This window comes from Urtica dioica, chromosome 4 (genome assembly GCF_054948205.1).
Source record: "Urtica dioica subsp. dioica isolate 48M chromosome 4, U.dioica_male_clone48M_v1_H2, whole genome shotgun sequence".
Lineage (NCBI taxonomy): Eukaryota > Viridiplantae > Streptophyta > Magnoliopsida > Rosales > Urticaceae > Urtica > Urtica dioica.
This window is the reverse complement of record NC_142759.1, coordinates 2,766,877-2,791,574: the sequence shown is the minus strand read 5'-3', so window position 1 is coordinate 2,791,574 and position 24,698 is coordinate 2,766,877. Positions and strand designations below refer to the sequence as shown.

At 35.5% G+C, this 24,698-nt stretch overlaps 4 protein-coding genes across 7 annotated transcripts; 2 read left to right on the top strand and 2 right to left on the bottom strand.

Annotated features, from left to right (window-relative positions):
* The first annotated feature begins 3,853 nt into the window (after nucleotides 1–3,853).
* On the top strand, nucleotides 3,854–4,871 carry LOC149399268 (uncharacterized). The gene has a single exon (XM_089613403.1). The coding sequence runs from the start codon at nucleotides 3,989–3,991 to the stop codon at nucleotides 4,808–4,810; it is 822 nt and encodes a 273-aa protein (XP_089469529.1). The 5' UTR covers nucleotides 3,854–3,988; the 3' UTR covers nucleotides 4,811–4,871.
* Nucleotides 4,872–8,774: 3,903 nt separating this feature from the next.
* On the bottom strand, nucleotides 8,775–12,979 carry LOC149399267 (UDP-glucuronate:xylan alpha-glucuronosyltransferase 1-like). Its single transcript, XM_089613299.1, has 5 exons — nucleotides 12,579–12,979; nucleotides 12,111–12,323; nucleotides 11,353–11,990; nucleotides 10,124–10,644; nucleotides 8,775–9,607 (listed from the first exon to the last, which is right to left on the bottom strand). Exons 1-5 carry the CDS (start codon nucleotides 12,623–12,625, stop codon nucleotides 9,038–9,040), a joined length of 1,989 nt encoding a protein of 662 aa, XP_089469425.1. The 5' UTR covers nucleotides 12,626–12,979; the 3' UTR covers nucleotides 8,775–9,037.
* A 2,060-nt stretch (nucleotides 12,980–15,039) lies between these two features.
* LOC149399266 (uncharacterized) lies at nucleotides 15,040–17,148 on the bottom strand. Of its 2 annotated transcripts, none has more exons than XM_089610422.1 (6): nucleotides 17,020–17,148; nucleotides 16,879–16,933; nucleotides 16,678–16,728; nucleotides 15,742–15,833; nucleotides 15,554–15,631; nucleotides 15,040–15,440 (listed from the first exon to the last, which is right to left on the bottom strand). In XM_089610422.1, the coding sequence occupies exons 1-6, from the start codon at nucleotides 17,073–17,075 to the stop codon at nucleotides 15,290–15,292; spliced, it is 483 nt and encodes a 160-aa protein (XP_089466548.1). In that variant the 5' UTR covers nucleotides 17,076–17,148; the 3' UTR covers nucleotides 15,040–15,289. The 2 variants fall into 2 exon arrangements, with proteins under 2 accessions (XP_089466548.1, XP_089466549.1); XM_089610423.1 differs by having other exon boundaries at nucleotides 17,012–17,136.
* A 1,189-nt stretch (nucleotides 17,149–18,337) lies between these two features.
* LOC149399265 (uncharacterized) lies at nucleotides 18,338–24,401 on the top strand. Of its 3 annotated transcripts, XM_089613338.1 has the most exons (9): nucleotides 18,338–18,398; nucleotides 18,628–18,716; nucleotides 18,840–18,928; nucleotides 19,170–19,254; nucleotides 19,741–19,886; nucleotides 20,246–20,609; nucleotides 20,806–20,888; nucleotides 20,954–21,201; nucleotides 22,586–24,401. In XM_089613338.1, exon 9 carries the CDS (start codon nucleotides 22,635–22,637, stop codon nucleotides 23,235–23,237), a length of 603 nt encoding a protein of 200 aa, XP_089469464.1. In that variant the 5' UTR covers nucleotides 18,338–18,398; nucleotides 18,628–18,716; nucleotides 18,840–18,928; nucleotides 19,170–19,254; nucleotides 19,741–19,886; nucleotides 20,246–20,609; nucleotides 20,806–20,888; nucleotides 20,954–21,201; nucleotides 22,586–22,634; the 3' UTR covers nucleotides 23,238–24,401. The 3 variants fall into 3 exon arrangements, with proteins under 3 accessions (XP_089469464.1, XP_089469466.1, XP_089469465.1); XM_089613340.1 differs by having other exon boundaries at nucleotides 18,628–18,707; nucleotides 20,806–21,201; XM_089613339.1 differs by lacking the exons at nucleotides 18,338–18,398; nucleotides 18,628–18,716; nucleotides 18,840–18,928; nucleotides 19,170–19,254 and adding an exon at nucleotides 19,517–19,626.
* Nucleotides 24,402–24,698: the final 297 nt, after the last annotated feature.

Here is a 24,698-nt window from a genome sequence, read left to right as displayed (position 1 = left end):
TCTCGGATGCCCGTCCTTCCGTTTTCTTCCGTACCGAGAAGTCAGGATGAGACCCATTTAGACCACTAAACTCATTTGAACACGCGAATCGGTTTAGGCCCTTAGACATGTTTACTTCAGAATATTGAAATTCTCTAAATCAAATTAAATAACAAATTAGTCAGAATAAGTAATTAATAAAAAAACACTCCATATAATCAACTAAGCCACCAACATAATATTTTTAATACAAAAGAGAAGTTCAAACACAATCCATTGAGTCATTATGGGTCTTGATCGTGTTTACCCATTAACAACCCATTTAATATTCGTGTCTAATTGGGTCCCAATGGGTTGTCGTGTTCGTGTCGTGTTCACCCGTTATTTAATCGTGTTCGACACGGATGAACCCAGATCCATTTAAGGTCCACCCAAACTCATTTACACCGTGTCATAACCGTGCTGTATCTCGTGTACGGCCTAAATTGCCACCCCTACTCTTAACTATACTTTTTTCCAATTCGCATGGATGATTTTATATATTTGATCAGGTGATGAAATTAAGGTAATATTTTTCGTTGACCACAAAAAATTGTTACAATAATTGTCTTAGCAAAAACATGTTTATACTGACTAGAAAGCGCTAAGCACGATAAAGATTTAGGCTTAATTGATTGTGTACAAAAGAGAAAATAAGACAAATGGATGTTGATGATAAATAAAGCGTAAATGATATATGTGATTTGTGCGGTTTTCTGAGTGATATCCATTGAATTCATGGTGTCTATATGGTTATTTCGGAGTTCATGACCATGTTTCAATACTTGTTTGAAGCTTCTCTAACGACATTCTCGCTTTTACTTTGTGATTTTTGCTTTTACGGTACATTTCTCAATATTAGCTCGGACTTATTTTGACAGCGGTATACTTGGCTAAACTCAGCTCGACTTATTTACCAACATAAAATGTTTTAGTTACTGGCCTTATCATAATTTTTCAACTTAATTAAGGCGGGGTTTTATCTATGATCATTTTAACATATCTTTTTAATTTACCTCAATCTTGAAACTGACAAGAAATGATCATTGTCAATTTTTTTTTTATATATATAAATTTTGATCAGATTCCCAACTTATAGTTAAGTTATAATAAATAAGGGTCAATTAAGATACATTTAATGTCCTCCTAAAGCTCAATCTAGCAAGATATATAGTATTCTTCAACAAGTGATCAATTGAAATAAGAAAAAAGAAACTTACAAAAGTATTCAAGTTTCTAATTATGTACAATGCTTTCATTAAGTATCTCCAGCAAAAAAAGATTATATCAATGAAAGACCGACAAACCATGGTGTGTTTCAAAGCCAACCAAATTAATGCTCACTCAGTAACCCAATCGAAAGCAAAAGAGATATCAAGCAATAATAACCAGAAAAATAAAGTGAAAAGAAGCACATGAAGAAAAGCCCTAGGATTTCAGTGCCTGTGCATGAAAAAATTTAATGGAGAGACGACTCTGAGAATTTGTGGCAAAGCCTGCGATGTATCACTAGGTGAAATAATTGATTCTAATTTACTTTGCCAGAATTCTTTTTTTTTTTTAATTATTTTCTTTTCTTTAAGATTTATAATTTATTTACAATATCACTTGATCCTTTGTGGGTCCAACTTTTTTTTCCCAACTGTATTTACTTACACCTTGACTTGATACTTCGTTCTCTTCTTTTTCCACCGTCTCTTTACGGTACTTCAGTAAATTATGCCCCACAATAATCATTAATATGCACGGAAATTAATTATTCAAGTGCTCATTTTTTTTTGGGTTTACATATCTATGAATGAACAAGGGAAATTCTACTTACAATATATGCGACAATGTGATCCGAATAGCTTTTTTAGTTGAGGAAATTTTTTACTTTTTTAATTGCTTTTATCAGTTATTATTATAATTTTCTTATAATAATCGTCACCCTTAAACAAACTTGCTTGTTATAATTTTTTTTATCATAATTAATTAAAAAAAATTACAATTAATGATGTGTGTAAATATAAACAATCTTTATACACGCAACCTCTGTCATTTCGAAATAAAAATGAAAAAAAATTCCTACCGCTGTCATTTCTCTTAATTCAAAAATAACCAAAAGATCGTCAAACAAAACTTGAACAAAGAAGACGAAGGAAATTGAAATTTTTTTACTGTTATTTTCATAAATTTCTCATTATTTCCAAAAAAATTTAGTTATTTTCATAAAAAATGCAAAATTTTCCAATTCTTTAGATAGAGACTTGAAGTCTCTGAGCCGCGCGGCCCTGAGCGAAAAAGGACGATAATGACGACCTTGTGTTGTTCTACCTTGGCCTAAAAACGTGGATCGAAGGATCATGAAATCGACGTTCGAGAGGTGGTGGCGTACACAGATTCGGTGGCGTGAGGGACGCAGCAAGGCCGGAAGCTCTTGGCCGCGCGACGATTGACGGAGACGAAGAAATCCGCCACCTCGGAGCTAGCCCATCTGGTCCCACGACGCTCGACGGAGACGAAGAGCTCCGCTGCCTCGGAGTCTAGCTAGGTCCGGCAGAATTTGCACGGTAGTAGAAATGATTTTTTCAGCTAACACATTCCATAGAATTCGGAATCACTCAATTTCGAGTTGATATGTGAAATATACGGATTTTTGAAATTTTGAAGAAAAAGCAAAAATTGAGAGAGAGAGAGAGAGAAATATGGATCGATGGAAATGAGAGAGGAAAAAATGAGATTAAAAAGAAAGAAAGAAAGAAAGAGAGAGAGATAGGAGAGAGAATGAGAGATCCTACGTACCAATTATGAATTTAAATTGAATTTTTTATCTAAAAAAATAAAATTAAATAAGGGTAATAATGGTATAAAAAATGTGCCAAGTAAGCTATTTGGTTATTTGTTTAACATTTTATAAACTATGGTTAGATTGAAATTCACACGTTTGAAGTGACTCAAAATATATTTTAAAATGAGAGTGAGATATTGAAATATTGGCTTAAATGTCTCCTATAATATATAAATTAACAATATTAATAATAGTGTTGAGACAAAACAATTTGTCGTGTTTTTTTTTCCTTGGTTAATTTATGTGGACATTATAATGATGGAAGGATATTAATTGATGGTAACATTAAGTAAAATAAAAATTATTTACTGACGACAATAAGATCTTTCATAAATGATTACCTAGTTTGGTTACTTATAAACCCCTCTCTAAAAAATAAATAAATAAATAAATGATTACCTAGTCTCCGCATTAATTTTTTTTTCCCAGTTATTTCAAACAACACTCGCGAACTCCAAACTATTTTATTCATAAAGTCCAAAAAGGGATAACAATTTTCATATTGAAGATACTCCATACTTGCTCATATGTCATAAGACTCATAACTACAACGTTTTGTCACTTCAGAAGAAATAAAAAAAACATCATACACTTAAGAAAAGCATATAACTGGCAAAACAATGTCCATTCTTGACAACTTATTATAATATATAGACATAAGCATATATAATATAAAGGATACATAACGTGGAAATTTTGTCAGAAAAGTTAACGAGAATAATTTGCAGCCCAAACATATATTATTAAACAAAACAATGCCTTTATATTTCACTATTAATATTCATCACACATAAAACAAATAAATTGAAATCATATATAAATCTGTAAATTACCCTATTCGTGACTTATTTTTGTAAAGATATATATATATATATATACACATATATGTTTATAAAAATAAATACAAGCAAGTGGTACAAAATTTCTTCCTCCTTAAGGACCTTAACGTAGCAAACATAATATATAAATGAATATATATATATATATAAGGTCTCATATAAACACCAGAACAAAAGGGTTCCGTTTCCTACAGATATCATATCATCTTTTTTCTCTCATTTCCCCTCTCACAATTCCTTGCCATAAAAAACCTTTAAAAAAAAAAAAAAAACCCCAAAACCCCTAAACTCAAAGGAAGGCATGGAAAATCTGAACACCTTGATCACCTTCACCAACAACCACCACCACATAATCAATAGCAACAACAACAATAATAACTGGGAAAACAATAATCTCCAGTCACTTCTATTATCTTCCTCCGCTTCCACAAGCACTAGTAACAACAATTATCTCTTCCCAAACAATTACCAAACAATCATACCCATCAACAACAACAATAACAACCAGCTAGGTCAAAGTCAAACCCATGATGGCGATGGCGATGATGACGATGACGATGACGATGAGCTTGGGGCGATGAAGGAGATGATGTACAAGATGGCGGCGATGCAGCCGGTGGAGGTCGACCCGGCGGCGGTGAGGCGGCCGCGGCGGCGGAACGTACGGATCAGCGACGACCCGCAGAGCGTGGCGGCGCGTCACCGCCGCGAGAGGATCAGCGAGCGCATCCGAATCCTTCAGAGGCTCGTCCCCGGCGGAACAAAGCTCGACACCGCTTCCATGCTCCACGAAGCTATCCGATACGTCAAGTTTCTCAAGCGCCAAATCAAGCTCCTCCAAAACCCCACCGTTTCTAATAATACTAATAGTATTCCATCTATTTCTTCTTCTTTTTCTGATTATCATCACTCGGCTACTATTCATACTAGTACGAATAATAGTATTAGTTATGTTCCTTCTCACTATCATCATCATCATCATCGTCATGGCTTGGCTGGATCGCTTGGAGGGTTCATAGCTAGCTCATCGTCTTCATCGCCAACGCTGCCACTGAGTACTAGTACTGGTAATGATGATCATCACTGGCCAGTGGTGAATTATAACCATTACTTCACGAATTGAATTGATTTTTATCTGGGTTGGTCATTGCGCGCTTGTGCTTCTGTACAAGGTAATTAATTTGATGATCATTATTGTTACTGAATTGGTGATATTTAGTGATTTGACTTTGTCCTAGTGTTTTTGTTTGGTTTTTTTTATTGATTGACCGGTGTATTAATTTCTAGACGCGTGTACTTATCATTAGTTACTTAATTAAACGAAGTACCTAGTTAATTGACCGGTGTTTATTGTGCTTTGCAGTTTAGGGATTTGATTAGTGAAAAAAATGGGTGTGATTGTAGGATATATTATTATTATATATATTTTAAAATATATTCTGCAAAATAAGCGAACGAGCTGTTAGGATATTGTTGACTAAAGTGGCTCCGGAATAATCATAACGGTTTGGGTTGGGTTGCGTAATACTACTATATATAAGATATATATGTAATATATTATATAGGAAAGCACTATTTATATAGATATCATTTGAAGCTGACCAGAAAGTTTGTTTTGCATATCTCTCTCTTCCTCTCTGCTTAATACAGCACTGACGTCGGAAAGCTTTTGAATATCATTATATATTCTCAGCTCTCTCTCTCTCTCATATATATATATATATATATATATTATAATATATTAATGTATGTAAGTTGTAAAATCGTATGCATGTGTGCGCATATGTGTCTGTTGACTTAATGTGAACCCTCATGATGATGACTAGCTAGCTAAGATATCAAACTAAATTCATATGCTAATATGGAGATACATATATAATGCAGATATAAGGTCTTAAATGATTAGCAATAATTAATTTATATAAAGACAGACATACCCACGATTTTCATTTTGTGCCATAATGTTATGGTTAAACCCTAATGGAAAAGAAGGAACTGATATTTATATATATATATATATATATATATATATATATATATATATATATATATATAACCTTTACAAATTAACGAGTGCGATATATTGCATGTAATAAGCTTATTTATCTGTATATATGAAATCGTGTTATTAACCTATTAGCTTAATATTGATTTACCGAGTATTCTGCTCTTTCTTGTCTTCCTATACTTCTATTGTGTGTGCGTGTGCGTGTGAGAGAGAGAGAGAGAGAGAGAGATCTTACTTTGTTCTCTCAGCTGCTAAATTCCTAATTCCTGAGTTTGTCTGATTGGATCAATAAAATAAATATGCATATACAATACACTGATGAAATCTTCTATTTCACTTATCTTATATCTCCAACACAATCATACGTATTATATAGAGTGTCATCATGGAATAAATGGTTATGTTCATTTGCAATTGCGTGTAAACATATGGCACACCTAATACTCAATTTCATACAGCTTTACAGTATTGTGTGTAATAGAACAATCATCAACACTGTATATTTGATTGATAGGGCAAAAAAAGCTGACTGATCATTTTGCTTAGAGATCTCGTGATCTTGCAGAGAATTCTCTAGGCAATTGATGATCATTATTTTTATTTGTAGCGTGAATATAACAGCTAATTTGGCACGAAATTAAAAAAGATAATGTACAATTGAATCGGCAAGTTCATGTGAAAAATCAGAGATGTATATGAAAGCTCACAAGCCTTAATTTGTCTCTCGGAATGGTGACTTTTTGTAGACGTTTACTATACATGTAGCGATTAACACTACTACAAATAGTTCTTTTTGTGACATAAAAAAATGATTTACACATGTAGTAGCGCAATAATTCAGTTATTAATTGGCTTATTTACTTGCATCTGTAGGGTTTTTTTTTTTTTTTTTTGTATGTGTGTGGCATATTCACCTCTATTTTCTATTTCTTGGCAACACTACTATCCACTTTGAAAATTTGGCAATATATCTATTACTCTAATTGGGTTGGCGAAACAAATCAATTAAATATTGATGCAAACAAAGTTGGATTTTGGTAAGTAGGGATTTGCTTTGCTGTAGGTTCAGCAAAATGCTTTCTTTTAAAATCTAAATAATGCAACTACAATTTTCCTAGGAAAAATTAGTAGCTATCTCGAATGAGACGCATAAACGTCTCACGTGTGAAATCTTTTGCCTGAGTAGTGAATTGAATATCTGGATAAAAATATTCCTGCGATTTATACGTACACATTAAATATGTCATTCTCGAAATAAGAGTGCAGAGTGAGCTATTATAAGAAAAAAAATTTGAAAACGAGAAACTCAAGTAATTTTTACATTTTCCTCAACCATATGTTGAGAGTTCTTAGCAAAATCTGGTGATATTGCCCATGTTCTCATAAAAAATAAAATATAATAATAAAAAAAATTGTTCATGTGGACTAAATTAGGAAGAAATTGACATTAATCCATTTTCTACCAAAACACTAATTTGGACAATTCTACTAATAAAAGAAAGAGAAAAAAAAATTTATCCATTTTTAGCTTCTCTTTTTCTAACTTTTTTTTTACTGATTGTCAAGATTTTTTTTTTTTAATCTGAATTTGTTGACATATAAATATCAACAATTGACATAATTTGTTGACATATATATATATATATATATATATATATATATATATCAACAAATAAACGTGAAAGTTTGTTGATTTGTTGACGTAAATATCAACAAGTGACATGATTTGTTGAAATAGACGTCAACAAATGATATTATTTGTTGACATGTGGACTTGCAAAAACTATTCAACCATCACATAAGAAAAAACACAAAATTATCGTGTAACAAGCCCTTGGTCTACAATCCACACTTTTTCGTCATGATAACTCTCTATCTTTTATTTCCAACTTTAAACTTCAAAGTGATACATTTCGTTTCATACGCTACTAATCCAAATGATAAGATAAGAGTTTTTGTCTTACGCTACTTATCCAAGAGAATTAATGAGCTAAAGAAGAGAAGGAGAAGGTGAAAGAAGAGGAAGAAGAAGATAGGTAAAAACTTATTTACACATTGTGTCAACTAGTAAAATTGGTCAATTTGGTTGATTATGACAAATGGATTGTGAAACAATATTAGATGTGTCAATTTCTCCTTTAGGTGGTCTAATATAGAATCCCAATTACAGTACTAATACTAGAATGTGGGCCAAATACTTGTGAACATATAATTGGGCTCTACGGTTGTATGAAGATCAGAATGGGGAATTTCTACAAATATCTCATTTGGAGATAGTGATTCCCGGAATATCTCAAGCTTTCACTGATTCAATAAATAAGCAGTTTTTTTTAATTAAATTGATTTTGAAATTATTAGAAATGAAACTATAAACAATTAAGTGAAAGTTAATTTAAACTGTAAACATTTTACAGTAAAAAAAAAAAAGTAAAATAAATATGTAAACGAGAAGGAAAATTGTAAAAAAAAAAAATCTTATTTGCAGAATAAAATGATTTGTTATCAGAAAATAAAATATGAGACGTGTAATATTCATAGAAAATGTTGATAAAATAAGATAACTCGTAAATTAAATATAAAACGACAAATTATATTGTATAAAATAACATTGGTTCTATTTTCATCCAGGAGAACACGTCCAGTTTAGGGGAGATACGACTGAGAAAGACAACCATATCATTGATCGACGTTCATATGTTTCCGCTCACACTCGGAGCACTAGATCCACGTTATAACTTATAACTAATCAAATAAGTGTTTGATACGAGATATTGTCTCTAGATCTAGACTAGTAGTGACATTAATCTGCTACCGTTCTAACAAATAATCTATAAATGAAAGATCTTTGTGAAACTTATTGTGTATTAAGAACCAGATATATTTATAATAAAAAAATTCCACGATATTTTTGAATTATCACAAGAGTATTTCGATAAAATTTTGAGTGGATTCGGTATGAAAAATTATAACTCAAGAGATAGACTTTTTAAAAGAGACAAGCTCGGTCTGAGCCAATGCCTCAATTCTTGAAATAAATGAGATTCATTGGATTCTTTATGCTTCAATTGTCAGGAGTTTCATTATGTATGTTCGAGTTTGTACATGTATGGATATAATTTTTATAATGGATGTTTTAGGCAGATATTTAAGTGAAACATGCATGCTATAATATATAAAATATTGTTCCGTAAGGATTTGCTGGTATATATGTATCTTGAATTATATATATAAATCTAAGACCGCCAATATTTAAGTAGGAAAAACAAAAACACTAATACCAAACTGCATTAAATAAATGAATATACTCTTACGTAACCACACCCAAAAAAAAAAAAAAACAAATCACGTCGACGATTGGTGATCACCGGCGGCGGCATTGAAAGGCACGGCGGTGGATCTGATCGCCGGCGGCGTAGGCGCCGAGAAATCCGCGTCAGTCCAGTTGGTTTCCCCCCAATGCCTGAGCATATCCCTCCAATCACAAATCCCGTCGACGCAGCGCCTCAGACGGCGGTCCGTCACCGGAACCCTCCGCCAGTGTCCGTCGGAGAAGTTCCCGGCCTCGGCCTGCCTCCGGTCGAACTCCAGCTGCGCCTTCTGCTTCGTCTTCAGGAGGCAGAACTCCTGGAGCTCCGGCGACATTCTGTCGTGGAGCCGCCACCAGCGACGGTGCGCGGCGTCGCTGGCGAACTCGCGGAGGATCTCGACGTTCCAGTTGCAGTCGTAGTCGCGGAAGCAGAGCCAGGGCTTGAGGCCGAGATAGTGGATGACGTGGAGCTCCGGCGGATCGGAGGCGAAGAGCGACGACTTCTTCGCTTTTGTCCGGTCGTCGTCGCCGGACCAGAAGTTCTTCAGGAAGTTCACGCGCTTTGGGATGCGGTGCCAGTGCGTGAAGATCTCGTTCAGGTACCCCTGAATTATTTACTCAGGGACGAAAGTGTCAAATTACAATTTAAAAGGGGTAAGGATCAAGTTTGGAGAATTAAAAGGTGAAAATCGGATTTTTAATTCTGAACGCAAAGGCCAACTTCTAATATATTAAATAGACAAATATATAAAATGAGGGGTAATGAAATAAAATCAAATTAATAAAATAGAAGAGGGCATTCGTTAATTTTATGCTAAAAAAAAAAATTAACTATTAATATGTGTCTCTTATGATTAAATACTTAACACAAAGATAAATCTAAAATAAATGAAAATTTAATAAAGGAGAGGATTTTAATTACCTACCATTTGGTGAGTTGTCAAAAAATAATGTGGTTTTTACTGCTAAAATTAAATTCAAAGTAGGTTTATTTGATATAATTGTATAATTAACAAACTAATGGTTAAGTATTTAAAAAAAAAAAAAATCAGAGGATCATAATTATTTCCCATTAATATTGATAAAATAAAAAATGGCATGTTATAGATCCGTTTATTTACCTGATCACCGCCGTTATAAGAGTCAAACTCTCCGACATGGCTCGCAAGGAGGTCAAATGTACACTCGGAAGGCTCAACCACCATTACCCCGGAGTTGAATAGCGTCCCATCATTTCCGGTGGCAGATATTTCAGGTGCAGAGAAGAGGAAATCGATGTTTCGAAGGACAAGGAGGTCGGAGTCGACGAATATGATCTTGTCGTAATCGTCCGCGAGCTGCCACAGCCGGAATTTGCTGTAGTTCCACTCGTTGTACGAGTCCTTCTCGGCCTTTGGATTTCGGATGCGCTCGATGGTCCTGATCTTCCAGCCGGCGGCCTCGAGGCCGCTCCGGTGGTAGGAGCTTATGGTGTCGTCGACGAGGATCACGAGGTCGCGGCTCGACCCAGACATTCGTATGCTCTGCGCCACTGCGATTGCGCCGCACACGTACGCGTTAGCTGAGTGTAGGATCGTCGCGTACGCCTCTCGACTCTTGTTGATATTATTATTATTATTATTGTCTGAATAGACAGCTCCTTCTGTTTATTTTATCGTAAAAGAATAATAATGAGACGAGTAATTCATGATCAAGTAGTGTGTTGTGAGGATTATGATATTTTTTTTACTCGGAAATTGACAACTGTAAAATAAATTATGATCATTGGGGTAGGTATACATGATAGATAATTTGAGAATGGCTCATTATTGCTATTTATTCTTTTTTATAACACTTGTTAGTTTATTAATTAATCTATAAAACTTAGCATTTGGCCACTTTATGTTCTTCTTAGACCCTAACTTTTATTTTTTTCTCTCTCTCTCATTATAACCTTAAATTTTAATACTAAAACTAACACTTGAACACCTTATTTTATTCTTAGTAGTAATTTAAATTTTATTAACAAAAATTTAGGTAAATTGCAAACTAAAACGTTTGAAATTGCTACATAACCAACGTTTCGTAAATCTAAGGTAAATAGCCATAAAGATGATGTGGCCTAATTAGCTAATATTTATGTTTATAAATATATGAAAGCGTCTATTTACCTAAGATTTACGAAACGTTAGCTATTTAGCAATATCAAACTGTAAATGTGACTATTTACCTAATTGACATTGTTATTAATGTGATAAAATTGTAAGTAAACTCCTCCTAAATTCGCTAATAAACAATTTACATCGGATTAAGTTTTTCTTATATATCCATAAACCTCAAAAGAAAAAAATTACTATTGGCACGCAATCACCTTTGGTAGGAAGACGAAGTGAAAGCTCGCAAGACCCGACCGGAAGGTTGACTTTCTTGCTAAGGACATCGAGGTTGGGCTCGTACAACCAAACATGTCCCTCACGCACGACGAGCTCTCGACATGTAAACAAATTCGGGATCGGAAAACACTCCGTCACGAAGATCACACGAACGGGCGGGCCGTGGTGGGCCCCGGCTGCAGCTAGCCCCGCGGCTGCCAGCTGGAGGTGGAGCCTCGCCACATCACGCGACCAATTCTTCCCCGGCTCGCCTCTCCTTGTACACGGAAGCTTCACGACCACGAGGCCGAGCCGAGGCATATTCCTCGGAGGTTTGAGGCCGGGCAATTTAGGGCAAACCGGGACGGCTTCCTCTTCCTCCTCGTCGATCCACTCCGGGTAGAGTGTTTCCCAAGTCACGTCCCTACCGACGTGGTCGAGCCTCAACGCTATAACTTCCGACCCAACTCCACCGACCCGTTTGAACCCCTCGATCTCGCTCGAGTTGAAATTCAAAATTCCGATTCCCGGTCGCTCCTCTGTTAGGTTTAGCCTCTTCATGATTTTCGACACGTCATCCCAGTTTACGTCTGAATCTGACACGTATCGCGTGTTAGATCCTCCGCCCCATATCCACCTATTTTTTTTTTTATTATAATTATATTATAAAAAAGATGAGTAACTCATGATCTTATATTCTTTTTATTTAAAAAAAATATTTAAAAATAAGATTAGTGACTTGTTGTGATCTCGGTACCGTGAAGCTAGGTTTGATGGATGGTTGTGATTATAGATTTCCGGCGAGTATGCGAGTGCAACGAATGTGCCGGTGACAATCGCTAGAAGAACAAATTTGAGGAGAGGAAATTTGCATTTCGAGCTTATTTTCCCGGTGCCAGATAGGTTGAAGAAAGGTTTATGTGAATCCTTGAATTTGCTTCTCTGTGATCTTCTTCTGTACAAATCTTCTCTGTTTAAAGTAAATTAGTCAATTACAAGTTAGTGTATGGATGAACAACTAAGCTGCAAAATCTTAATGTTTAATAATATAAAATTTATATATTGAGCTGTTTATTATGTACACACACACACAAACAAAAACAAAAAATTAATCAAATTCCCTCTGAGTTCTTGAACCTTTGCTCTGCACATGGTTGATAATTAAATACTTGTGTCACAAGTATTGTCGAACTATATTTACTGAGAAAATAAAACAAAAACTCACATTGGTGCTGATAATCGAAGAAGGCTTGTTCGTGGAGAAGAACCCATTGACGCTCTTATGCAAAGAATTATGAATCAAACTCGGTGATCGGAATAGCTACGACTCATATATTAAGACTGTAGATGTGAATGAAAAGAACACAGAAAAATTATAGAAAATATAAAATATATATATATATATATATATATATATATATGTATATGTATGAGTGGTATTTATTTTTTCAGATGAGAGAACAAGAACTGACTTGTGTGATCATAGGCAAAAAGAAAATGAGAAAATTTTAATATCAGTACGTTTAAAGGTATAGAGTTTTTGAAGTCTCTCTATTGCCAATTGAAACGTCCATTATAATTCTCTTCTCAATAAATCATATTTTATTTCTCAAATTTACTAACTAGTTTCTTTTCTGTTCTGTTGTCTCACCAACCCTTTTCTTTTCTTTTATTTTCTCACTAGCCACATTTTTTTTTATAAAATTATTTCAATTTGTCTTTATCTCGGCAGCTTCTTTTTTTTTCTTTCTAATTTAATAATCACGATGTTGGTGTGGGAAGTTCAGTTAAATCACATTTCTAGATTTTGCTGAGACATCATATTGCAAATTATGCTTGAAGAAACTTATAAAATTAGGTCTATGCTTCAAATCATATGATTGTTTTTAAATTTTATCTCCGAGAAAATTGTACGTGGCCTTTCCTAAACTATGTATATTTTGAGTGAGAGTTAATAAATTTTTGTGGGTTTGGGAAAATTGTCTAATCGTAATTTTTTTTTAAGTCGTAATTATCACGTATAAGCAACATAGAGAGACACAGATTGAATCAACAGTCATTAGCCATTTTATGTAGTATATTTTCAAAGCGCGTTTTAAAGAGAAAATGACACAAATTACCTCATAAATATAGTTTTGAACACAATTATAACTTTCATTAAACACACACACACAAGTACAATAATAACTTCGACAGATTAGCATTTGATTTTGGAATATGAGGGAGTAAAAATAAAGAGAATAATGTCATATGGTAGTTGAAAGATTAGGTTGCTGAAAACACCACTCGTACTGCTTTATTGGAAGATGTCGGGGTGAGTTGAGAAAACCTATTATTCTTATTAATATAATTATTATGTTATGAAAAACAAACGATCATGCATATTAACATGTCAATGAATCCACGTGTCATCTAGCTATTTAATTTCTGCGTTAATTGCCACATCTCAACACCCAGATGAGAAAATCTCAGTCTGAGTCCTTAATGTCATAGAATAGATAGATAAGTTGGCTTTTGGTATTAAGTGCATTCTCAAAAACTATTTTCACCTAACGACGCATAACTCGAATATTATTTCTTCTTTTCAAATTTGATTTATTATTCTCATTTCTTTTTTTACGTAAATTCTCTTTTGAGCGACAAGAAAAAATCAAAATCAGAATGTAATGTGCGAATAATGCTTCATGCTTTAAGAATGCTAAAATTGCCATTGTGGTCTCATTTTGTTGAACTATCAATTAATGAAACATAAAAGTGTAATCTTACTAGAAAGGCTAAGAGCCTAATTAGTAGGGGCTTTAATCATGAAGCTACCAAAGGTTTAACTTCAAAGCTCACCAACACAAAACTGTTAGATTCAAGACACGTGGATATACATAAGCAACCTTATATAGACTTACTTTTATGTTGTTTGGGTCATTGATAAAACAAACCTTATCCTTATATACATATTATAAAAAATAAAAATAAACAGTTTAGTCTTATTATTGTATTGATTGAAACGGTGTACCCATCGGCAAGTATCTCTATCTTACTCAACCATTCCATGCAACTTTTCATCAAATTAAATAATCTTACTATATATTTTCATACATATATAGTACAACAAACTCATATATCTTATTATTTATTTTCATACATACCTAGTACACGCGTATATGTCATTCTCAGTTCATGCATATTAGAAAGATAACTGGTAACAATATTTTGGCGAGACTACTCGTATGTGTATTCAAAGCTAAGAAACCGAAAGGTCGGACTAATTTTGGGTCATGTAGACGCAACCTTGACCCGTAAGTGATAGCGTCATTTCAATTAGTTGGGAATTTAGGATAACTTTTTATTAAAAAAAAAAAAAAAAACTACTACTACTACTTTTTATAAATCTATAAGATTGCTATGGTCAACCTACAGCACATTTACAAATTTAGCTTTTAGATTTGAAGTGCGATATTGATGAGTAGCTTTCATAAGAACATTCCCAAATAGCTTTCATAAGCAACCTTTTCGCTGGCCGAAAATCATTACATCTAAAATTTAATTATATATATAAAGGTAGTGATTAGGTTCACAAATGTGGACAAAGGTAGGTGGTGTGGATCAATGAATAGGTGAGTACCCAAAAACAAAATCGAAATACAAATATAATGAATTATGTATAATCTCACCGACACTCTGGCACTAAATTTTACCAAAACTTCAGAACCCTTTAAATAACACATCAATTGCTTGACAATTGTTCAGATGGGTTAACGAAAATAATGTTACAAATGAAAAACATCATCTAAAATAATGGACGATTTTTTTATTTGAGCACAAGATATGACATCGCTTCTGTATTACATTCTCAATATTCATTTATCTGAAACCTTCGCTATCAAAACTCAGACAACAAAGAAACGAAAAATGAAAGAAAAGAAAACAATGAAGCTCGGGTCAATTCTCACCTTCTGAGCTTTTATCTTCTTTAGGAGGAGCAAACTGCCTGCAAAGCCTGGATCTCGTCCACGGGTCGAGAGCCGGTCTCTGTGGCGGTTGAGGCGTCGGTGGTTTCGATTGCCTTAGTTCATTTTCTCGGTCCACAAACCTAGAGAAAATCGACATTGATACGAATTCATCAAGCAAAGTCGAGATTTCTACCATGATCGGATCAGATTTTCAAGCCAGAAATACAACGAAAGTGAATTTGAAAAGACTTACTCAATGTAACCCATTGGTGCTGCGTCCCCGACTCTTATCCGGGTCCGGAGAAATCTCGTGTAACCTCCGGCTCTATTCCTGTACAGAAACAACACAACAAGCTTTACTTGGTGTAACTTTGTTGCAAATGGTAAAAAATATTCGAGTTTATATAGAAAGAAATCGGTTCGAGTCTTGTTGAAACTCACTTGTATCGGTACGCCAATTCCGTAAATAGCTTGTGAATGACATCGTCGCCTCGGACAAAAGCCCCGGCACGGATCTGTGCAGCTCTAGAACCCTACGAACGATTCCAAAAGACAACATGGTCATGAATATTTTTTTTTCTTTGAATATCACCCACCGGAGAACAATATTACAGGAGCCAAAGACAAGGAAGTTTTTTTTTTTTTTTTTTAATCTTATTCTGTTACAACTTCTAATGTTTTCAAAACCGTGACCGCTCTGCCTCAGCCAGACTCACTGACAAGTTTATCCCCATTTTGCCCATTTGGCATGTAAGTGTGCCAATAGATTTGCACATATCCCCAATCTTTCATTCACAATTCCTACTTCGCGATATCTACTTCTGTGCAGAACCTTACTTTCACCATCTTAGTATCTACTATTTACAAGTACATTCCGTGTGAGTTAAACTGAAAAGGAAATGTGCTAGTATAAGAGCAGTAACTGAACTTCCACTAAATAGATCAATCCACCTCTTTTTCTTTCTCTCTGTTCTATTTCATTTTATGTATCTATTAGGACCTCACACAAATCAATCCACCTCTTTTTCTTTCTTTCTTTCCTTATGTTCTATTTCATATTCTGTATCTATTAGGACCCCACTTTTCACTATTGTTACTTATTCATCTTCAAACGTTTTTCCTTCCATAACGCAGAGGATTATACAAGTAACTAACGTCAGACTCGATTACAGCTGAATTATTATGCCTAGCTGTTTCGAATTAGTATCCTATGATTATGGACCTCCGAGATTTCGAGTTAAACTATAAGACGATGATATCTTCCTCACAAGGTTAATCCAAGGAGGAACAAGGCAACAAACACAAATAAAGCATCATAAGCAAGAAATATAAACATCATGTACACATAAAGCTAGAATCATGATGACGATTTCGCACCTCTTTCCCAAGTTGGACCATATTATCCGCCAGACGCCGAATCTCTTTTGCCTGAAATTAGATAATTAACAGAATATGAGGAACATAAATTCCTCAGGTCCCAAGCGAGTACTTTTGAACACATTCGCGTCAAGAATGTTCGCAAACAGAAGTTCAGACTAATTTTCTTCTCCTTGTAGCAAATTATGACATAAATAATACCTTAGCCACAGTGGTTTCGATGCGCTCGTGCTTCACTAGCTGCGAAACCATTGTTCTGAAGAAGAAGAAGAAAAATGTGAGTATTCCATAGCTACAACAAGAACACGAAGTGAGAAATGGAAAATGAAATGACCTAAGCACCTAAGCATAGAAAGCCGATGAGCCGTATGCCGGCCTAGCTTTCTCAACTTCGTCATTCTGAGAGAGAGAGAGAGAGAGAGAGAGAGAGAGAGAGAATTCGATAAACCCTAAGAGGAAGAAGGAGAAGAATGGCGAGACTTCGCTCAGCGCAGTGGTTTTCCCGGTTTGGGCCATTTTTGGGGTTTGGGCTTTGGCTTGGGCTTGGGCTTTGGTGATTGGTAGTAATATTCAGAAAAGGATAAACTATTGATAAAATTACATAACTAACCTAAAATGTTCATATCAATCATATTTTCAAAAGTTCATTTCAATAAACGTCTCTCAGTTATCTTTGACTATATAACAGATACAAGCAATACGCCCCGGCGTTGTCCGGAGAGGCTTGATAAATTTTAAATTAGATACTAATGTGAACGGTTTGCAATTGTTGGTTAGTTAGCATTTTTTTTTACCACTTTTTAATATATATTTAAACCATTTTAATTAAATAATAACTCAGATATAAAAAAAAAATAGTAAGTTGTAATAATAACTGTTATCGTTTTAAAGTTAGTTTAGAGAATTTTCATTTTTAGAGTCATTTATGGAATTTTCGTTTTTTGGAGTTGTTTCTGGAATTTTCGTTTTTTAAAGTTGTTTTTGGAATTTTGTTATACGGTTACTTATGTAATTTTAAAACTTAAATAGGTATTTTTGGAAAAAATTTTAAAAAATTGAGTGTTACTGTAGTATGAACAGTAAAAGGGCGTTTTGCTATATATATATATATATATATATATATATATATAATAATGTATCACTTTTGAGGGCATTTTTCTACTCGCTGAGTCCATAATTACAATAATAAAGTGATAAATCGTGATCTAAAATTAAGTCAATGCTATTATTCAAGAGGACTAATTAATGAAGGCGTGGGACTTGAAGCCCAAGTAACTTCATTAGTATAATACCGTGTTATTATTAACAAAAAATTAGAAAAATAGCCAACTTAAACGTTTGATATTGCTAAATAGCCAATGTTTGATAAATATTAAGTAAATAGCCATAAATAATGACGTGGCTTAATATGTCAGTGGCTATTTACTTGATATTGTAAATATATAAAAATGGCTATTTACTTACTATTTACCAAACATTGGCTATTTAGCAATTCTCAACGTTTAAGTTGGTTATTTTGCTAAATTACCCTATTATTAATCAACGAGATTTGTATCCGTTGGATAGATACAAGTTAACAGCTCAGCTAGGAGAGAGACTATATAAGCATGGGCGGGACTTAATTCCTTCATTTCACTCTCTCCAGAGCCTCTGGTTCTCTCTTCTCTTCTCCGATCTAGGGCTTCGCGAGCCTCGTCGGTGCGATCGGCTATATGTGAAATGTAACTCCCGTTCGTTCCATTCCTTTTTCCTTCTTCTTTATTCCCTTTTATTGTCATGTTCTTGAAACCCAACACAATTCCTGAAATTCTTTCTGTTCTTGAAAACCTTTCTTTAATACCGGGTTTCAATCTCTGGTCTGGGCTCGAGAAATTGTCTCAGTTTCGACGGTACTGCTCTTTTTTTTCCTTCATTTCACTTTCTCCTCTCTTTCTCACTTCTCTGATCTAGGTCTTCGTAAATTGAGATCCCGCGACGGTAATGTTTATTCTGATGAATTCACCGGAGAAGCTCTTTCTCTCTTCACTCAGGTACTAACGGTAATGATTAATTCTGATGAATTCACCCTTCTTTCTTGTTATAAAACGTTATCGAAGAAGCTCATAACGCGTTTCTTTTATCGTTTAATTTTCCCTTTACGGTTCATAAATGGGTATGGCCAGGGCAATTTAGGGTGTGGATGAAATGGCCGTCTTTTTTCGCCGTGGAGGCACATCTCATCCCTCGAAGTACAGTGCGGCTGTGAAATAAAGTTAACAATCTCTTTCATTCCATTATTTTGGGTTTTTCTTCGGCTCCACTATCGGCTCGCGTCACTCGTCAGCGCCGAAATCTCGGAAGCTCGCGAGTGGGTTGGGTATTAATTATGCCCAGCCGTAGTGCCTCTGCTTGGTATCCACCGAGGCTCGCTGTGGGAGATTCTAGTAATCTTTATTTTCCTTTCCATCATTTGTTAACTGTTTGATTGTGAATGTGTTTTGTATTTGCTACAGACAAAAGATCGGAGCTTTATTTGATTGTTGATTGTGAAAGTCTGATATAGCCACCGATTTCTGAAGATTTTCTTAACACCACACGGTATGTGATATGTTTTGCGTATGTATCGTAGTGATTGAGCATTCCATTCGCAATAGCAAATGGTTTTTAACTCAGAACCATATGGCCGCAGAACTAGTCCGGTTTCGCAAAATTAACTGTATGCGAGTCGGGCTTACCCTTCCCGGGAAACCGAGCCCCATTTCAGACGAAGGCCTCCAGGGGTGTAATGCAAGGATCGGAAACCCCGTGTGCCTTAGTATGCAAGCAAGGCTTCTCATTTATTTTAAAAATAAAAAAAAATAAAAAAAAAATTCAGCGTTATGGACCTTATGAGCAGTTATAGTGAGTAGAGCCTTATATCCCATCATCTGATTACGTCCTTTGCAGTGTCAACAGCCTTCTCGGTGTTATGTACAGAACTTGTCTCTTCTCTTCTCTTTCTGGCTTTATTTTTTTTATCCAGCTCCGCAATTTCATTTCATGTCAGTTTAGATCATTCAACACAAATGAATCAATACTTTGCAGCTTTCGTTGGAGTTCTGTGGACTGTGGAGGGACTTTTGGAACATCACAGCTTTGGTGTGGTGTTTGGCGACTCGGGGACATAGCCTCTCTGCGGGCACATTCGCCAATGTGGTTGGGTCTGAATCTTCACCTGATGCGACCCCATGGTAACTCCTTCTATGTTGACTCTTCATTCTGGCGATCCTCTGCATATGGATATTATTATATTTTTCTCATTTATTTTTTATTTTTTATGTTTTATCTTCATTGCTATTTTCTTGTTTACATTCCTACCTGTCTAAAGTTTATTTATCATGACCATCGCCGCCAGGCACGAAGCCAAGTGGTGGCCAGGGGGGCTATAGCCCCCCCTCAAAAAAAAAAATTGCACTTTTTACTCAGTTTTTAATTTATTTTTACATTTTTTTACCCTCAAAATTTACAAATCAGCCCCCCCTGAACTTTTTGTTGCAAATTCGCCCCCCCTAATTTATATTCCTGGCTTCGTCCCTGATCGCCGCCACAGTTGACTGCTCGGTGAAGTTGGTCCGGTCATGAATCTCAGCTCGACTTCTCCAATGCTCTCAAGAATCTCCTTCGTGCACTACCACACCTAGTTGAGAGCACTTCTGGGAGTCGCGACCGCTAAATGCTATGTGAAACTGATGTTGAAATTTCTGGTTTTTTTTTTATTTTATTTATTTGATTGAAATGTGTTTTCTTTTTCTTTTTTTGCAACTGGTGAACATAGTGCTTCGAGTTCTGTCCTGTCCCGAGTATCCATTGGTTCCATTGGTTAGAACTACAGCAAAAGGGTTTTTACCTTCGATTATTCATGAAACTTTGAAATATGTGGTTGCACAGTACAATATCAGTCAGATTATTGGGAGGTAATCTACAAAAAATATAGAAAGTATATACACATGTAAGAATTTTGAATAACAATGTTAGGTTCTGGTTGGTTGGGTTTTTTTTTTTTTTTTTTTAAATAAAAAAGCTCTCAAGTTTGATTTTTTAACTTTCCATTTGCTTGAGCCAAAGGAAAATCTGTGAAATGGAAATCTGATGTGATCATATGGGACACAGCACAATCGACGAACGAAGTGAACTAAGCAGTGGGACTTTTCAAGGTGCTTCTGAGAGGCTGTTTAGACTCTTAAGATGACATGGTAAGTGATGGGTTGATTCAAGGGAAGAGAAGGGTTTGATTAATTCCTCCGCGTTTATTTTGAAGCTGCAAATGAAGATGACTCAACTATCTCAGTCCAAAACACCGATGGATGAAGATGACTCAACTATCTCAGTAGTCCTTCAGGTATTTTGAACCTTGATCATGACATCTCCGCCACATTTGACTGCTCGGCGAAAAGTCGGTCGGTCGGTCATGAATCCTGGCTTGTCTTCTCCAATGCCCTCAAATGTCTCGTTTGTGCACGGCCACACCTAGTCGAGAGCACGTCTGGGAGTCGTGACCTTCAAATGGTAAGTGAAACTGATGTTATTTTATTCTATTTTTTTATTTTATTTTCATTTTGTTTGCAGCTGGTGAACCTAGTACTTTGAGTTCTGTGATATCCCATTACGGAGTATCTATCGGCCCCTTGGTTAGAACTAGAATGTGAGGGTTTTATCTTCGATAATTCATGAAACTTTGAAATCTGTGGTTGGAAAGTACAATATCAGTTAGCTTATTATTACGAAGAGAGTGGTAATTGAAATCTGTGGTTGGACAGTACAATATCGGTTAGCTTATTATTACGAAGAGAGAGTGGTAATCTACAAAGAATATAAAGTGTATTCCCATGTAAGAATTTTGAATAATTACAATGTTAGGTTATGATTTGTTTGTGTTTGTCTTTTGGAGATGCTTCTGTTTGGATGCTTGGACTCTTCGCTTGGAACTTCGCTGCCGGCACACTAGCAGCATCGAAAGGCATATTTTTCGTGTAATTGTCGTTTTTGACGAATTTCGTCGTTTCTATTCCTTTTTCTTTGTCGTTTTTTTAATGAATTTCATCGTTTTTCACGGCTGACGTTTTTTCTTCAAATTCAAATTATTTTTCGTCTTTCGTTAGCCGAAATTAGTCGTTTTGTCGTTTTTGACGAATTTCGTCGTTTTTTGCTGTGTCGGTGCCTTTGTCGTCGTTTTTAACCAATTTTCGTCTTTTTTAACGTCGTTTTTATTTATTGTCGTTTTTCTCTACTGTCGTTTTTCCTTTTATTTGTTGTCGTTTTAAACCAATTTTCGTCGTTTTTCATTATTGTCGTTTTCTTATTTCGTCGTTTTTAGTGCTGTCGTTTTTTATTAATCAAAGCATTCGTTGTCGTTTTGACGAATTTTTATCGTTTTTCGTTCCTTCTGTCGTTTTTATTTTTTTTTATCCTTTTTTGCTGCAGTCTTTTTTCATTTAAATTTTAAGCAAAATGTTGTTGTATTCAGGAATCGAACCAAGCGACTGACGAATTCTTTTTTTTTCTTTTTTCTTTTTTCTTTTTTCTTTTTTCTTTTTGTAGGAAAAAAACTACTCACAAAAAAAATTACTAATTGAAACATATATATTTTTCTTATTATTTAAATTATAAATATATAAAAAGAAGAAGGAAATGATATTTATAGAAAATTAATCTTAAAAAAAAATTAATACTTTATTGTGGATTGATTATTATAGTACATATATCAAACAGATATTTTTTTATTTTAAATACTACTGCATATTCTATAATCTATATATGTATGAAATAAAATAAAGATAAACATACACTAAAAAAATACATTCTATTTTATATATATAGAATAGAATGTATTCTAAGTTGTAACCCTGTAGTCTGTACTCTTACTATCGAATTCCTCAACCTAAATCTACAGTTCTAAACACTTCTTGGTAATAAACCCAAAACCCTGAAGCCCCAATTTCATGGCGGACATCTCTTCGAACCACGATCTCGAAGAGTACTCAGAGTCATCCACGACGATCGCCTTCGAACGGCCTCTCCCCCTCCTCCGCGGCCCGGTCCGGTCCTCGCCGTCCGGTCCGTTCGTCCTCGCATTCCGCGACGCCGCGGCCTGGAAAAACACCTTCCGAGCCTGCGAGTCGAAAATCTCCGAGCAGTGCGAGGCCGCGGCGAGGATCGGCTGCGCTATGACCGCGTCGAGCAATTGCAAGCCTCCGTGGTGGCAAAACCTGGCCGGACCTCGGACCGCGGATTTCAAGGAGAGAGAGAGGTGCGAGGAGAGGGAAATGGAAGGCTGTTTGGCTGTGGCAAAGGAGAAGTGTTCGGGATTCGCGATGGAGAAGTGTCGGAGGTCGTTCGTGGAGGCTAGGGTTTCGGCGAGGGCGAAGAGCGGTGTTGCCGAGATTGTCTCTCTCGCGACGGTGATGGATAAGAGCTTTTGGAGCGATTTGATCGGATTAAATCGGTTGGGAAGAGAGTTTGAAGAGACGAGTTACAAGGCAAGTGAATTGATCGGTCGGAATTCGGAGATCGATTGCGTTTTGGGTGGTTCCAGTGAGAAATAGGAATTTTGATTGTATGATATTCAAAATAATCAAGAAGAGAGCAATTTTACAGGTATATTCTTTATTTTGCGTTTTTATTTTCATGCGTTGATTGCTGTTTTCTGATCTCCAGAATCAGATCAATATCACATCCCATAATCAGTGTGTTGCGAAATTAGAGATAAAGACTTAGCTTTGAAATTGATGAACGAACTAGATGCTCCACAATGGAACTTGAAAGCTGAAGATATGCTCCACAATGTATTGTCCTTTCTAAGGATAATTGGAGAGAAAGAATCTGAGGGATAATCTCATAGAAAATTTACCCATCTAAAAGTACTCATCAATGTAGTGAGTTAAGTTATAAACATAACCTTAGCGCACATACGTGCGGATTTGGGCGTGGTAAAGATTTGTTAACCCCCTTTTTTTGGGTAGTAATCATCTGAGAGCTTCTCGGCCCTCAAAAAAGAAGGTATTCGGAAGAACGGTTCTTTTGTCAAAGCGATGATTCAAGGCATTCCTTGATATGCTATTTTTGATCCTAAGCCGAGAGGTGGGTTGGATTTCCAACATATTGTAGACGGGCACGTGGCGCCAAAACCACGGAGATTTCGGAGAGGTATTCTATCGGCCATAGATCCGATCCAAGATGGGCTCTTGAGTCCGCGTGATAATTGTCTGGGTCCGGGCTCAGCCAAAATCAGCGAGCTTTTCTGCATCGAGGCTAGGAGATGAGACTGGGACTGGATAATTGACTGGTGTGGTGAGGAATTCAGAGAGCAGATTGAGGTTTTTCGTCTTTTGCCGGCGCTTTTGAAGGATCGCCTGGTGTGGACAGGAACAGAGACCCCGGCCGGGTTTCGATTAAAATCGACGTAAGCGAAATTAATGGGAGCGACCTTTGATCCTAAGAGCTCGGATTGGATTAGAGCAACGCAACTGCGAGGACATGGGCGGAGTTGAGTATATTTGAGTCTTGTATATACATGTCAAAGATTCAGTCTTTTTTTGAAAAACAAGACTCAGTTTACTTTTGTGATTTTAGTACACAGTTGACTTGATGGCTACATTGGGGTTTTATATACTTTTAATACATAGTTTATGTGTGGGGGTGGGTGTACTTGGGTTTTATATGTACTTGTTTTTTTTTTTAATTATATTTAAGGTTAATTTTGGGTTTTATGTCCTCTTTTTTTTTTTTTTTTTTTTTTAAATACTTTGAGTACATAGTATATGCATGGTTAATCGAACTGCAAGGTCGGCAGAAACAAGAAACACCAAAGCAAAGCATAAGCTTTTGATAAGGTTGATTATATTTGGAGTTTCATTAAGGTATTATTGGGATAAATTTTTAACAAGCAAAATCTTCAAAAAATTTAACCGGGATAGATTTGCTTCATAAATATTTTAAATTATAATTAAGTAATAGATGTGTCGACATTTTACATTTTTTACTTACAAAATGTATAGAAAGAATAA